Source organism: Passer domesticus, chromosome 1 (assembly GCF_036417665.1).
Source record: "Passer domesticus isolate bPasDom1 chromosome 1, bPasDom1.hap1, whole genome shotgun sequence".
NCBI classification, from domain to species: Eukaryota; Metazoa; Chordata; class Aves; order Passeriformes; family Passeridae; genus Passer; species Passer domesticus.
In genome coordinates, this window is record NC_087474.1 from 104,046,028 (window position 1) to 104,063,458 (window position 17,431).

A 17,431-nucleotide genomic window follows, 5' to 3' on the forward strand; every position below is an offset into this window, starting at 1 on the left:
ACCTGACACTACAGTCCTTAGGTGGATGATGAGCAGCTCAACAAACCTCCTCAAATGGAATAAGAGTATGCAGAATATGATCCCAAATTGAAAGCTGCTGATTGCTCTCTTCTGTCCTTGTATTGCTTAGTTGAGTTTAAATCAAAAATTTTTATAAAAGTGTAAATTCAAGGATAGAAACTTCTGAGTAAAATTAATCAATGATGTCTTCCAGGTACTTAATATTTTACTATAATCTAAAAAGATTTACTTTGGTCTTCAAACCTCAGCAAGGATAACATCATTATGAACTCCTTTACAAGCTTTATTATCTGACCTTACTTTTGTAAATTTTTTTGTACTTTCAAAGTAGCTTCCATAGACTGTGAATTTGGTGCAATTATATGTAAAACATAGACCTTTGCTTTTTCTAATGAATTTGTATGGGCATAAAGATCACAAATTTCCTGTAAATTAGTATAAATAATAACAAGTCACTAGTATTTCCCTGAATGTGAATGTCTTCAAATTAAGAACAGTAGAAAAGGTTTCTTTTTATGTTCAGTTAAATGTTTCAATAAATATCAATCATCCAGTTACATTAGTATTGTAAGTAAAGCTGTTAAAATATTCTTTCTTTCCAAATAAGGTGTTTTATTAGCTTACTTCTCAAATGCTTCTTATAAAATGAGGCCATATTTATTTACATGGAATAGTCGTAAGAGGGATCTGACTATGTGCTCTTATATAAAGATTTCAAAATTTACCTGATATCTTCTTACTCAGTTAATTTTAAATAGTCTCTCGCCTTACGTGAATAATGAGTTCATAACAAAAGCTTCACTTTAAAACATTTCAGAATCCAAACAAGATCTTTGTTCTTGTGACACTGACAGTTTTCTTATTACTCTTGAGGAAATAAATGTAGAGATACTGACTCCTGGAGTGGCAACAGTTTCCATGCTAAGCAGTTTCCATGTTAATAACTCGGCATGGAGTTTGATCTTTCATATTTTCTTGTGAAAAAAATGGTAACTCTGGCAAAGCTCATGGTAATGCAAACCTCTTTTGATATGTGTAAAGTGTAGGACATGATCCCATGAGAGGCACAGCAGGCAATGACATAACAAATCCTTGTCTTAGCAGAAGGCTTTGTCAGCAAAAGGCTCCAATGCACCATGCTCTAGACACGGAGGCACATAGCTTCTCCTATGGCCAGGATAAAGCATAGAAAACAGATCGTTCCAATCATCTCTAGACTTAAGACCTATCATTAAAGATGGATTTTTTTAAAATGTCTACTTAAATGTCCACAATGAAATTCCTTCAAGATTTTCAGTATATCATTTGCTCTTCAATTATAATCCTTATCCAGGATCCTTATTTCTTAAGTGAGAATTCATTGCATTTGTTCTTATGTTTCTAATGAGAAGTAATTCTGGGTATACGGAATTACACTTCAGTTTGTCATTGGCTGCAACACATATAGGAAGATAGTCTGTCCTCACTGCAGCACAGTTCTGATCAGCCTTTTCCTCATAATTTTTCTCAGTACTAGGTATTAAAAAAGTATTCTGATTAACACCCCTCCACAAAATACAAGAGAAAAAATATATTTTTCTAAATATGTAAGTTTCTTAGAAACATTTTCTATTTTATATTTGAAGAAATTATCCCTGGCTATATTTTTCTGTTCATCATCGATATCTCTCTCTTAGCTTTACTAAGCACTGCTGTAAAGAATACTTTTTTAAAGGAGAACAACAGACAAATAACCTGACATTGTGAAAGCTATAGAAAATATAGATGTACTAACTTTTAATTTAAAATAATATAGATGTACTAATTTTTGTACAAGTTTTTAAACAAAATTTTAGGATCCATACAAAACTAATAAATTTTTTTTATTCAGTTTTGTTTTAGTTTTGAAGGGTCTTGATTTAGAAAATAATAAGATCATTTTCTTTTTGGTCCCTAGCTGCTCCTAGACAATGCATTGAACTACACTTTGATGAAAAATATTCCATAGAGCCTTCTTGGGAGTGTAAATTTGACCACATAGAAGTACGAGATGGACCTTTTGGCTTTTCCCCAATCCTTGGACGTTTCTGTGGACAGCAAAATCCACCTATGATAAAATCCAGTGGCAGATTCCTGTGGATTAAATTTTTTGCCGATGCTGAACTGGAATCTATTGGGTTTTCTGCTCGGTATAATTTTACACCTGGTAAGTACAAACCATCACATTTCTAATAGAAAATCTTATCATTGCAACTTTTCTAATGATATATAATCTTGCTGTTGAACAATATCTTTAACTGCGGGTTAGTTTATTGTCAAGAAAGGTATTAATATATAGGAAATTTATAAAAGTCATATGTATCTTTTGCATAACAAGTAAAGCTTATTCAAGAGAAAGATTTTCAGATTCTGCAGTTTTTAAAAGTATTATTTTCAAATGAATGCTATTACAGAAGGTCATTCAAAATGTTTCATAGGAAGTTTAGTGTTTTATGCTTGGCTGTTACACTGTACAGCTTTTCTTTCAAAAAGATCATTGATAAAGTATTCTAATAAAAAAATTTAATTATCTCAGAAAATTCCATCATTGCTTTTCCACTTCACCAATCATTTCCCCAGCTGAGGAGTAGAATAGTTCTCCTTCCTCAATAAAGCAAACTATTACAAGTGTTGCCAGAAGATATGTGAGGTTCAAATAGTAACATGTATTAGATATTTTTCTTAAAAGGCTGCAAATCTTAATTGCAATTGTACAAGTATTCTTTGTCACTGCTTAATTCATTAAAGTAAAACAAAATTCATAGTCATACTTTCCATTAATTCCCCAGCTCCCCCACTTAACAAAACATTGCTGATTTAAAATTTCTTCTTTGGCTGCAGCTCCACTATACTGCACTGCAACTGCACTGCTGGATGTGACGTAGTTCTGTGACTTCTTATGTATTGAGTGATGAGTCATGCTTTAGTATAGCTGACTCTAAAGCACTGTAATTATTATGTAATTTTGTCAATTATGTCACTATTTTTTCAGCTAAATTGTTGTATTAGGTTGAACAATATTCTCTAGAATACTGTCTAAAATTAGCAGACCCAAAATTCTTCCTTAATTATTCCAGTAGCATCATAGAAGATGGCAGGTCTACCGGCTCTGTGTTCTTCTTTCTGGTTTTCTTTCATTAATTCAAGGAGAATATTTATAAAACTAACCAGCATAGCAAAACAGTATCACTTCTTTCAAGTCCATGATAGTGTTTTTCAGTGGCTAAACGTATATAGGAGGTTCAAACAGGAACAGAAGGGAGAATTTCTTTAGCAAATTATCTGATATCCAGGTATATGTATCTGTTGTAAATTCAAAGACAATAGACAAAATTTTGTTATAACTGTGCATATCCACTCTGAAAAGAGAGTTAAATTTTTATCTCTCATTTAGCATGGGCCTCAGGGTTTTGTCACTTCCTTGCCCTGTGCCATATGTCCTTTGCTTTAGATTTCTTTACCATTTTTTTTCCAAAGAGTTGTGCATTATGGTTGAAAATATATTAATAGAAAAATCTGCTACTTTGTCTAAAAACTCTTAAGTAAAAGACAATTTCATGGACCATGTTTTATCCTCATTCCTTTTCTACTGATATAAGGAGAATTTCTACACAAAGATCAATGCTAATAAATTGATACAGCAGCATAAATTATTCTAGACTTAAGATGGAATAGCTATATCTTTTTTCTTCCTTGATTCTTTCCTTTTTCCCACTCCATACATTTCAATAGAAGCTCTGCAAGTAGTAGAGAGCTTCAAAGAATATTGGCCAAAATGAGAATATGATTAATCTGAGAAGTGCAAAACAGCACTGCTGCCTCCTTGATCATCAATAAGAGGAAGAACTTCACATTCCACATTATTACTTGGACAGTCTTTTATTATGTATACATGGAGAAGACATGACATTTTGAGATCTATTTTCCATAGGTGTGCAGAGGGAGGGGTTCCTGCCAACTCATAAAACAGAATGATGGCTTTTGAGGTTCTATAAGAGAGTAACAGAGAGAGGATTCCACTCCAGAGTATAACAGAGCAGCATAGAGAGGACTCCAATACAGAAATTATCCCCCAAACCACCCAGAACCAGCTTAGGTAGTGACAAATGAAAAAATTAAATTATGAACAACGGAAAGATCAGAATAAAATTTTCAGCTAACCTCTCCTTAAGGAACTTGAAGAAAATATTTCAGAGCAAAGACTCATTTGGAAACTGTTCCTGTCTCAAGCAGCTGAATGCTCAGGGGAGATGTGGTTTTTGTTGCCACTCATCTCACTTGCCAAAAGCAGGATGCTCTTCCTAAATGCAACCTGCAGAGGAGGCTTTTTTTCATCCAGAGACAACGCAGTTGTATCAGCAATATTTGAGGGTCCCCACCTACCCCTGATGTGTCTCTCATCTGCCTCTTTTGCATTTGAGATCTTAATGGAGAATGAAGAGATGTGATGCTAAACATGTGGGTGTGTGTCAAGATTTAAAAAATAAAAAGTAAATTTGACTAAATTGAAGCTGCAACTCTTTATTGTTATTTGAATGGTACCTGGAGAAACAGGGAAAGAAATTATTTACTATGTCTCCAGGGTGTACAAAAACAGATAACTGGATGAAGTTGAAAAAAAAATCAGTTAGGATATAATGAAAAATGCTGAAATGAAGATCTATTAGTCTCTGCAAATGGAAAGGGTCCTGCACTTAAGGCATTTAAAATCTAGTTTGGACTAAGTCCTATAAAAAGAAATTATGTATAAAAATCCTAAGATATAGACTAATAATTTGCAATCACAACAACTTTTCTGTTCAATAATTTCTTTGACTCCTTGGTATTGAAATGGTTGGAAATCCATCCATCCATCCATCCATCCATCCATCCATCCATCCATCCATCCATCCATCCAGGACAAAAATCCAGTAGGGACTGCGGTTTCAGAAACAAATATAACTCTTTTGCCATACATTCTTTTCCTTTTAAATGAACCTTTCTTCAGAGGTCTTTTCAGTACTCTAAAAAGTGAGATCTTGCAGAAGAAAAACCTTTAGCAACAAAATCAGAGCTACACACATAGCCAACATAAACACACCCAGAAAATGGTAAAACTACTGAAAGTTTTTCAGAAAATTCCTTATTAAGAGAATAATTTAGGCTTTCATTTTTGTCATTCCTAAATTGTAGTGTTAAGCGACACATTGTTAAGATCAATGAAGTTGTATGTATGGTATAATAGACTCTAAGACTCTGAGCTAAGGGAAAAAGTATTCATTTTCTGCAGAATTACAGTTAGTATCAGTAATAATCTGATGCATTTTGATGTAAATTTTCAACCATTTTGCATACATGAGAGTTTACAAACAAATGGAAACTTCTTTAATTTTATATACTATTATAATTTTATATTTATGTTAAAATTCTGATTAACTGTGTTAATTTCAAAATGGAACTATCTGAACCTATTGAACCTTCATAAAATTTTTTTTTACAAACTTTTTTGTTGGGTTGCTTCTTTTTAAGGAAATCTGATGCATGAGAGAAACACATACCAGGATACAATATTTTCAGGTCCTGCTGGTTCATTTTGAATACTATATTGATTGGCTAGGGAAAAACCAGTGACACAAGGATAATTCATCCTTGCTCTTGTTTTGTCATTGTTTGGGCCACTGAAAGGCCTACACCTGAAGTTTCATTTCACAGCTCTAGATTCTTTGACTCAATCTATTGCTCTCATTTTTTCTAAAAACTTTCATCTCAATACTGTCTTCCAAAGTTGTGTTGAATCACTGTTTTGTGTAGAAAAATTCAAGTACTACTTCAAATTATTGACAACTCTTCTTTAAAAAGAATTTTTTTTTCTTTTTTATTTCTTTTTTTTTTTTCAGTACAGACAAGAATTTAGGCAGAGAGAGGCTGTGTTTATCTGGGCTTTCTTGCTCAGCTAGAATAATCAGATTTCTGTTTATCCTGGTCCCTGATTTTGCAGGACAGTGGCTTAAGATAGCACATCATTACTTTCAGTTCCTTCACTTAGCAGAAGCCATCTGTGTTTTTATTTAGCCTCATTAATATAAACGTCAGTCAGTAATGTTTTCTATTCAACTGCCTGTTAACAGAAAATGAAAAAAAGATTTATATTCTTGTGTTCCAAAAAGTGGAATATTAAACACTTTCTAACGGGAGTAATAGAACTTTTACATTCCCATTACAGTGAATGTCAGAGTAATAAAATAATTATGTCATCTATCTTGAGGGGAAAAAAAATAAAAAACAACCCAAATTCCTCTTCATTGGGGAATTTGTATATTTTAGAACTCATGAAAAATTTAATGAGCATTTATTAAATTCAATCACAATTCTAAAAAAAACTTAGCTAAAATATTGTCAAATGATTTTGCCATCTAATGTCCATCTTCTGCCTGGAATGTGTTCAAGCAAGGGATATTTCCCAGGCATCTGGAATAGCTGAATATCCATGTGAGCTAGGTCACTTGTACTTTTTTGTTTACTCTTCTGAACCTGGTCTGATTACTTCTAATTTAGTATCAGCAATGACAATCACTTTTAGAGCAACTTGAAATCCAGTTAAGCTTTTTGAGAATCAATAAACAATGCCAGAGCCGTTTAACTTTGAATCAGACAATGTTTTTCTTTTGGGATCAGAGTTGGTTTGGAAGATGAGAAATTACACTCATTACATTACACTCATTATAACTTCATTTAAACTTTTGAGACAGAACCACGTGATGTCAAAAAAGAAAAAAACAAACCAGAAAGTGTGAATCTGTTTTATTTTTTGAGATATAACTTCCCAGCACTTCAAATTGCTATAAGCAGTTTCCTGGAGTTATGAACTTTTATTGTGTTACTACAAGTGTGCTTCATAAGAGTCAGGCACTTCATTACTGTTTACAAGGCATTGGGGCATCTGGTCTTGGGAAAGGGAAGGAATTTCTCTCAAGTAGGATGATGCATTACATTGAAAATCATGATCACAAGTTTCTATTAAACTTCAAGTGTAAAATAATTCCTTATGTGGAGCAAATGAGTATCTAAAAGGTCTCATGGGGTTCTCAGATCCCATATTATGTCTTGCCATCACATAGTTATATGTTTCTTTCAACAATACCCAAAAGGCAAATACAGAACTTCCTAGTTTAGAAATTCCTGCGTGCTGGGAGTATCATATTACCAACAGAAGGAAGTCGAACACTTAAGTACCTACTCTGTTGAGCTTTGATGTAAAAACAAGTGCAAGAGAAATATAAGATACAGTTTTAAGTATTTCTAGCACTGGAGTAAAGAAAAATGATAGCTTAACTAGGGATACTTACTGCTTCCCCTGCCATCAGTGCACCTTATTCTCTACAAAACTCCCTTCCCTGTATTCATGTCATAATAAGTTGGACATTGACTTCTAGAAAGGTTTACTGGGATATTCTACAGCAGTACAGGTACACATAATTCTATTCCACCCCCACAGGAAACACCTTTCTTCATTTGTAGGTGACGTCACCAATAATGGTGATTATGTTGCAATGGTAAATATTCTATTCAGGGGAGTCTCATTTCTCTGACAAAATATCTGTGTTTTTGGAGCATCTGAAGGATCTTTAGGAAGCTTAGATGTACATTAAAAATTATTCCTAGAAAACCAACATTTTAAGAGTCAGCTGCATTTTTATAATACCGTTTCATTCTATAAAGAGTTTATATTATTACTTGTTACAAAACAATTAAATCTAAACCTTAGAAGCAGCAGAGGATTTTCCTTAAATATGGCCTTTTTCTTATCCTCTTTTCCCTAAGGATAAACTTTTGACTTCTTTGTGTAAATACTATGCTGAGTTAGCTTAACCTTGAGTCTGATCTAAAGTGACTACCCTTTGCTTTAAACACTTATAAAATGAGGAAATAACAAGTGGGCCCTGGAAATTTGTTTTCCCTATTAATTCTTGATTTCTCTGTAACGTTTGTGAAGCACTTGGAAATGGCAGATCAGGGAGGATAATATGGAATTTGCACTGGGTACTCATCTTCTACAAGTGTTTAAAACCAACTTATTTACAATGAAAATTTCATTGTTTTGTGACTATCCACATTCAGAACAGCACCTCCAAAGCCTGTTGTGTTATTTGGTAGTTCTCTTCTAAACATTATAGCACTTCTTCAGGGGAAAAATTGGAAACTTCTTGTCTCATATGTAATGAATACAGAGTTTTTAGTTACTCTTCAAAGATTTTCTAGGTCATCTGATTTTCTCATCTGGCAGATTTTCTAATAGCTCATATTGGGATGCACTCCTGGGTGGTTGCATTGTGTTCTCCTTCTAACAACTCTGCTGTCTGTAATAGTTTTAGGGACCTCGGAAATGTTGATATGTCAAGAGATTCTGCTGACATTGCAAGAATTCTTTTTCTTCACTAATGCTTTTCTTAATCAGTTCAAATTTCATCTTTATGCATTGTATCTACAGGTTTATAAGATATTACTGGTGTGGTAAGTAAATCTTAGCAATCACCCCAGTGCTTTTGTCTAATCAGTCTGAGTGTGCCCCATCTGTCGGGGCAGAAAAACTATTTTTCAGTATGTCCATTCAGTTGTGACAGGTTTGATTCTTTAGCTGTCAGTATATATTAGGTAAAACCCATGTTTATATAATTTCTTTTCAGTCATCTTTTTGCATAGGTTCAAGTAACTGTGATTGTAGATTGTTCCAGTTATTGTCTAATTTATTTAATGGAGCATTTCTCAATTCTAGCAGCAATAAATAGTGTTCTTTATTGAGATATTTGCCTTTTCTTAAACAGATTTTTACTGCTTGTGTAGTGCTTCCAGTTTATTCTCCTTAAAGAAACATGCACAAACTGTTGTTAGAATTCACTCAGTTCCCTATAACTAATAAAAAGGCTTCTTGCCCCATAATTCGTAGCTTTGCAAACTTAAGTCTTTGTAAAACTGAGTAGTTTCTGTTTCTAGAACTGAATATTCTGGCAGTATGCGATGTTTAGAAAATGACGAAATGTGTCAGATAAAAACCAGTCACCATTTGTTACGTACACTCATCTAATGTCTAGCATTAGTTCATTTTCCAAGGACAGTACTCATATTTTTGTAAAGAGGACAATCCAGAGAATCTCTTTTGCCTACCAGTACTGAGGTGAATGCTATTGAATACTATCTGCGCATTTTTAGTACTAACAGATGTTTGTTGTCATCTTAATATATTTTTTTGCATATTGATGGCTGAGAGTTATCTTGATTTGTTTACTGTCTTGTTGAGTAAAGCAGGCTATGTAATAATTTTATTTCAGATATCACAATTGAGCTTCTTTGATGGTCAGGTCTAAAAATGAGATCATGCTTCATCAACTTTGACCCAAATTTTTTTTTAAATATTTTGCAAATAAAGTTACCTTACCCATTAGAGCATCTGTGCCTTTGATCCATCTTCTCTTTTCCCCCTACTATGTGCTAAGATATCGAAGAGCCTGTAATCTTTTATATCATACTGCTGGGGTAGGGAAATACTATAATGTAAAGTATTTTTCATGTGAGAAACAGATCATACAATAATTTCTGTGAGAAGTAGGTGTCATCTCGTTGGTTAAATCTGACCAATATAGCTATTGCTAGACACAAAACTCCTGGAAGATAGTGAATCAAGCTTATGAACACCCTAACTTAGTCCAATTTGCTTTTTCCTTTTTTCTCACTTTCTTTTTCTCTCTGTACAATTATAGCCTATCTCAACCTTCTGACAACTTCCTTTCACCATATATACCTTTATCTTATACATACACTGAGGAGATACAAACAAACCTCCTCTCAAAACATTGACTAATGACATCTGTACAACAAGGTGTGCTGTCCTAAAGATCATGACAAATTGAGGTAGAGAGAAGCTAAATTTTTTTAAAGTCTTAATTTAAAAGGATTCAATTTTCAATATAATTGGGTTCATGAAAGAATCACCTGCTCATTGTGGATGTTGTTTAATATTTGTGAACACTGAGTAGACTAAAGAGTTTTTTCCTTAACTCACATTAGATAGAGATATACTTAATCTTTTGTTTGGGAAAGTCAACAAGTATTTTTTTTTTGTTCCATTTATGTTCAATATGTGCATATTTTCAATTTGCACTTTTTTTTTTTTAGGGTGACAAATCCAAATGCTAGGTGTCCTGATTTTTTCTCTGCAAAACCTGTTCATTTCATAAAGGTCCTCAGGCCAAATAAAAATAACAGCTACTATAATTTAACACAGTAATCCATCAAAAATCTCTGAAATTACTTTCTGATATGCCCAAGGATAATTCCAAAGAACAGTTGCTTAAGCTTACTATACTCAAATGCTGCACTGACAAGCCACTAAATCTAGTCTCAATTTAGCAAAGAATTTCAGGAAGCCTACATCTAAGCATGCGCCTAAATCCAGGCAATCTCTAGGCTTGGGTTCTTACTTAAAAGTAAGTGTGTTTAAAGACTGTCCTCTACCTTTCTATCTAGGGAACTAAGTAAAAATTAAATATCTGTTACTTTTGGAGAGCAAAGCTACCATTTCTTCAAATCTTTGAATGAATTAAAACTGGTTTTCTACCTTCACACAAATTATGTGGTAGATCTATATCAATTCAGCATTTCTCCATTTGATCACTATCAAACTAATATAGCCTTAAATAGGTTCAACTCACTCAGTCTTTTTCCTTATTTTTTTTCTTTTTTTTTTTTTTTTTTTTTTAATATTCTGTTACAATAAGCTGAGCTTTTGTTGGAATTGGGAAACCATGATTAATGATTTTTCTGTATACCTGTACTATTCTTCCTCTGGATACCCTTGTCCCTAAAAAAGCTACCCTGGAATTGTCGGAAATGAAATTATTTCCTTCAGTCATCTTCTGCTTGGAACATAATTAATTCAGATATGCGTTTTTGGTTCTACTCAGTTGGTTAATCAGATTTACAAGTTGTAAAATGAAGTGATACAAGTTCTGCAATCATTTGCAGTGTTTATTTTATGTTTCAAAATTTGAAACATAAAATAAACTTCCAGTGCATTTTTTACCACATTCCCACAGCAACTTTTGTTCATGCATCCACTGTAAAAAGGTTTTTTTTAAAACAAAAATGGAGCAGCACTTATGTATATTTTTTAAAGAGAAAATTATATAATAATAATAACAATAATAATAATATAATTATTCTTTATCTAAAAAATCTTCTTGATTATTTCAAATGCACATTGCTTACATGATCACAGCATAGTCTACAAATCACTGGGGAGATGAATACCTCACGTTTTGGTTTCCTCAAATAGGTTTGTAGAAGAGGTTTTAACTTCAATGACAAAAAGATATTTTAGAATACACATTGTAAAATGTACTTCCAATTAATTTTTTGTCTTTTAATATATAGGGTTATAAGATTTACCAAACAATTGAGGATGACATTGAAAGGAATAAATTCATTATAAAATTGTGAAAATAAGTAAGCAAATACTTTTGATCAACACTTCAAAAATATTGAATGACCTACTCCAGAGGTCATTACAAATTAGAGATGCAAAAAGTTTATTTGAATAAAGGGATGTTGAAATTCTATGTAATATCCAGAAATTTCTGTTAAGTTTTCTTGAGTCATGAATAAGATGATAAAAACGGAATTATAAACTATTTTTTGAGAATTCATAAATAAATGAACTCGTTTTTGCGACACATCCATTGTCAAAATTTTGTACTAGCATGACAGAAGCAGGCAGTGTGAAATGTGTTATTCCAGTCACATATCAGTCCCCTAGATGACACTGAGAAGCCAGAAGATGTTGTGTAACCGGACTTACATACATCATTTGCCAGATGTTATCTGATAGTTGAAGCTCAAGAGACAATGTTATCAAATCTGCTGGTTGCAGTATGTGGGTTAACAAAAGATTGTATTATACTCCTCTTGCTTTCTTTTGGATTTTTTTCCCTTTCTTTTCTTTTCCTGTAGCTCATTTCTCAAGTCTATGTGAAAAATAATATTAAAAGAGAATGTAGAAAATACTTCCTGAAAATATTTTATTCCTAAATGTTGATTTCATTATGAGGTTTAGACAATTGGTTGTTAACTGCTACTAACTATGAGTTCCATATCGAAATTCTACGAACTAATTTTATAATATTTTTTTAAGAATACTGGCCTAGGATTTTAAAAATCAGATGTGCTAGTTTGTATCTCTGTAATTTTATGTGCATCCTCCACAGAAATAATTTTTAGCAATAATACAGTTATTTGTTTTCTAGAATATTGCATATCAGTGATATTTCAATACAAGTGTAGAGCAGCAATTTACCAAGCACTTTTAAATGAAAGGTATAATTTATATTTGACTTTTTTTTCTTTTTATATCTAGAACTTTAAATGACTCTTTTAAATCAAGCTAGGAGAAATCCTGTGGTTTGGCAGTCAAAAACTTGATCTGTTCAAATGAAATTTAATTATTGTCTATTTGTTGGGTAAGCGGCTGACCCCTGCTTAACAATCCTGAGAGCCATGACTGGCCATCATGTTTTGACCTGCTTCTGCTGCAAGTCAAGACTCTCCTGAGACCTCATTCCTTCTAAACATTACCCCATCAATGTAGAACCAGACAATCTCTAATCAGTCCCCACTTTGCTGTTCTTTTCCCTATCTCTTCAACCACTTACATAGCAATATTGGGTATTGTGTAAAGCAGGCATAAGGACTTATGAACACTGCCTTTCTAAATTGTGATTCAATGAATCACAAATTATTTTTCATTTGTGTGATGCAGAAAATCACTATTTATTCTCTGTATTGGGCTGAACCAGTCAGTTAGTGTAGGACTCAATCAATTGCTAAACTCAGCTCAGATTGTGGGCCTAAACTGGCTTCTTTTAGAAACGGTATTAAAATTATGAGTAAATCCAGTGAAAAGAAAACTACTTATTCAAACCAGTAGATATTGATCAGAGGAGGAAAAATGTAAATCCATAAAAATGTATACTTAAATTCCATGTAAACTATAATTTTTAAACCTAAAATCTAAAGTTATGATAATATAATTAAAAAATTACTAATCCATACTTAATGTAATAACTTTTTAGGGACAGTAGAATCTGGAGTTTCTGGGGAAAGGAAAAGTCAGATGCAAAATAGTTCCATAGATAAATGTAACTCTAATCAAATTCTAGGTTCCAAATCCCCACTTTCTCACAGATTCGTTTGTGATGTTCTTGACAAACCACTTTGAGGTCATTTTGTGAACACAGGGCATGTGGTATAAATGCTACTTAGAGAGGACTGAGGATCCACTAGAAAAAGGTTGTTAAAAGAAAAAGTAAAAAAGATTGAAGGCAATATCCCCTGGTTTAGAATTTATTTTCAAGTTGATTTTTTCATACAGGCATGCAGTAAAACTTATGTTAGTGTTGTTTATGAGAAACAATCTTTAGTCACTAATTTCAGTGGAAAAGTTTGGGGCTAGAGCTGGTGTGAATTATGTTTGGTTTACATAGCAAAGCATACAGTAGGACTTCTCTCATCAAAATAATAGCAGTCACAGCTGGCCTGTCTTGTTTCTAAGAGTTTATGTCTACTCTAGGTCAGTATAAGGAATTAAGTGTGGTTTGAACTTTCTCTGGAACTTTTAATTGCATGAAATTGGAGAAAAATTATCAATTTGAACAAAAGTGAATGTCACTGTCATGAAGTTATAACCATCAGGAAACAAATTAACTGAAAGCCAAGAAACTTGGCTGTGAAGTCAGATTAAACAAAAATTGTCTAAATTTTTGCCTCCATAATCTCAGGGGAAGCTGAATTGCATAATACTGGAAAAGGGTGAATGATTATTGCTTACATCCAATGTATTATTTATATCCTTTTAATATCTCAATGTTACCTTGTATAATAAAATGTAAAATTCATGTTTGTGGGTAATGTAAGTGGGTAATTATGTAGGGAATTCACAGTTAACACAGAGCTATGTTCTTTCTGAAATATTTCCTCAGAGAGAGCTGCTGTCCTATGCAGTTAAAAAGATGAAGAAGCAAAAGAATGTCTCCAAAGACACTCCCCAATACACTTCGCTGCTAAAGTTCTTAAAAACACATCTCATTCTGTACATTTGGGGAAACTGCTGAGGTCAACAGCTCAGTGTTCCCTAAAAGGACAGTTTCTAGCCAGAAAACCTGCTAAGAGTAGCACAAGAAAAGGGAAAGATCTGGTGTCACTGACTTATACCGCTATGAATTCTAAAATGACAGGACAGAAAACTTACTCTTTCCACAGTTTTTTGGGACTTGGTGTTAATATGCCTTTCTCAGCAACTCACTGAGCTGTGTGACTTTTATAATTCCCCTTCTTGTTCACTGAAAGTGTCTGTGGTGGGCATATATAATTACAATTGGAGGTGACAATTGGGTTTAAAAAATGAATTTCACTTTTCCTTTGATATATGCTACTTTTTTTTTCCTAATTTTTTCCTTAGAAAGAGAACATTCAGGTTCCAGTGGGGATGAAAACCTAGATTTTTTCCCTTTGATCCTAAGGATTTCTACCCTGAATACAGAATACATTTTAAAAACATCCTGTGACATTGACTTTTTGAATCATACAGTGACTTTGTTACAGGAGAGTACTAGAATATAATTCATCCAACAACTTTACATAATCTAGCAGTTGCACAGTAAACTAATGAATGGGGTTTTTTTCCAGCCTATGGCAATTTCACTTGTTTCTACTTTAAGAATCCTATTTTCTGTAGCATTTTGTCTGTTTCATCTGCTTCTGATAAATGGCCAGGCAATTAAGCAAGCAGTTGATTTTACAAACAATTCAGCTCCCTTTGGTGCTCTCTGACCAATTCTTCACTTTTGCAAAAGATCAACTGGTGTTTTGCTAGTCTGTAACAGAAAAAAATATTGGAGACAGTAAAAGAATTTTCTTGTTAAAGTAGAAAGTGAGTTATTCATATGTAGAAACTAGAGGAGATATTTGAGTTTCTCATGTGAGATGCAGTTATCTTCAAAAAGATATCATCATTGGCGTGGCCAGCTACAACAGGAGAATATTAGTAGGTGTAAACACTGTGTTGTATTTCTTTTTAAATTGGAAATGTGCCACAATGTGCAGTGAACAACAGGTTATACAGTGCTATTTGAAGCAGCACAAGTAGTATATTCTGTTAACTATAAGAGCTCTAAAAGATGTAGCTATTCAAAAGAACACTACAAAAGAAATGAATGCATTCATTCTGTTAAATGTTCTGAGGTAAAACTAGGAGAAAACATTTCTCCTATGAAAACCACAAAGTCTATTTTAAATCACATAGTTATTTTCATAAGATCCTTCTGTCCTGAGAAATACACCCAGCAGACTGGTACAGCATAAGTATACTGAAAAGGATGTGAAGATTCTGCACTCAGTGATAGCAAGAAATAACCATGTGTAAATAGGTTCAAACTGCAGAAGTAATGCCTGGTACTCAGTTGTAGCTAAATCTTTGGGCTCATTTTTTCCCCTTGGTCTTCTGACATGAACTTAAAGTGTTATTTCCTTGGACTGGGCTAGGTGTAATCTATTTAAAAAATGATGAGACAAATCCTGAGCCTTTAGTAGTATCCTGCTGAAATTGCATGACTAGGAATACTTAGAATTTAACATTATTCAGGAAAAGCACTATAGCGTTGCACATCTCTCTTCCTAGTCCACTTCAGAGACCATTAGTCAATTACAGGAAGCCTCCAGGATATTATCTTGGGGAGACACAGACAAGGTGCTGCCCTTGACTGATAGTCAGTCCTGGCGGTCAAGTCAGCTGCACTGTCACAGCAAGGCTGCATTACTCAGATAAAGTGGACTCCTGAGCTCGTTCAGTCTTGCCTCAATATTTTCGGGCAACACGCAGGTGAAGGTACATGCAGCACTTGAAATATTCATCATGGGATCATTTTCCCCTTCATTTCCACACAGAGTGTGCTGCATAAAGGGAATATAATGCCTTATTGTAGCGCTCAGCTGCTAGTGTAAATATTGAACATAACAAAAGTGATCCCATACATAGCAAGGCGCCAGGACTTCCTCTTTCCACTCATCAGCCTGAGTATGACATTGTTGTCCATGCTTGCTCTCATTTCTCACTTCTGGGATTTAGGAGCACATATAAAAGGGCTGAAACACCCTTTGAGGATGAAAGCCAGAATCTCATGTGACCTTTTGCTTTCCAACACGGCTCTTATCCATAACAAAATTTACACAGGAGAAAGGGCCAACTTTTTAAAGGGTTTGCAGAATAGGCAACAGAGGTGAGCAGGCTAAAATCTCAAAGGATACCACTGTTTGCATGAAAACAGAAATTTAACTGCAACTGCTGTTATCATGTGCTCTATTCCAGTGGAATTTATTCAGGTGCTTCTTGTCTGTTGAGTTTGAGCAATATCAGCAAGAAGTTATGCAATAACATGGATTTTGTTTTAATTTTTTTGTTTTTCTTTTTTTCTGATGTTGTCTTTTTTATTTCTAAATAGATTGCAACGAAACAAAGAAACACAAAATTTTGGCATACAAATGTCAACTATTGCTAACACTTGCAGTATATCTCATTTTACTGTGGTCACCATAGCAATACAATTAGTTTACAAATCACTGAATATATTAATTACATTAAACAAATAAGTTGTAAGAATGAGCTGAGAGTAGTAATGTGACAAAAAAAAAAAGAAAGAAGGTATTGTAGAAATCAAATTTTTGGGTAATAGTTTGTGTTATTTCAACAATACATGCCTTCATATGACTCTTTGCTGATTTAATGGCGGGTAGGTGTTCAAAGTGAAATAGCAGGAGTCATATTCACTGCTACATTTGCACTTATCAGCTTTGAGCTCTTTCATGACAATGTTAAGGAGTGAAAAATTTGAGAAAGGTTATTTTAGGTTACAAATATGTAGTCTTCAAATGAGTTGTAATTGATCACAATATTGTCCTTAAAAAGAAAACGGAAAATAAAGAGCAGATACAGCACATAATATTGCCAACTATAATTATTACAAAACTTTCCACAGTGTCTAGCAAACTATAGTCTTTCTTTGAATACCTTTTGATATCATTAGTACATTTATAGATATATATATGAAAGTTTCAAAAAGACTAAAAATATTAAAAGATCCATAAGAACAAATTTCATTCTAGGCTAACAAGAAATAATTTGTGGGATTTTGCATAGCAATTTAACTTAATATTGTTTTTCTCACTATTTTTTCTTTACTCTCCCCAGCAGAATAGCTGTTTCCTTTGAACACCACAGAAAAAAATGTTTCTGTACAGAAATGATTTTCTATTTTAGAATTATATTAGCGATTCTTTGAGAAGATTTTTATGTTTTTAAAATCCTTTGGCC

At 33.4% G+C, this 17,431-nt stretch overlaps 1 protein-coding gene across 3 annotated transcripts in view; it reads left to right on the forward strand.

The window, feature by feature from the left end:
• The window catches only part of NETO1 (neuropilin and tolloid like 1), a 62,902-nt gene that overhangs the window by 12,431 nt on the left and 33,040 nt on the right, over positions 1-17,431 (forward strand). For all 3 annotated transcript variants that reach the window (XR_010368448.1, XM_064432254.1, XM_064432252.1), the window contains exon 4: positions 1,958-2,206. Coding sequence is in view for 2 of the 3 variants with exons in the window: in XM_064432254.1 (XP_064288324.1) it covers positions 1,958-2,206 (249 nt within the window). In the remaining variant the exon portion in view is untranslated. The remainder of the gene's footprint in view (positions 1-1,957; positions 2,207-17,431) is intronic.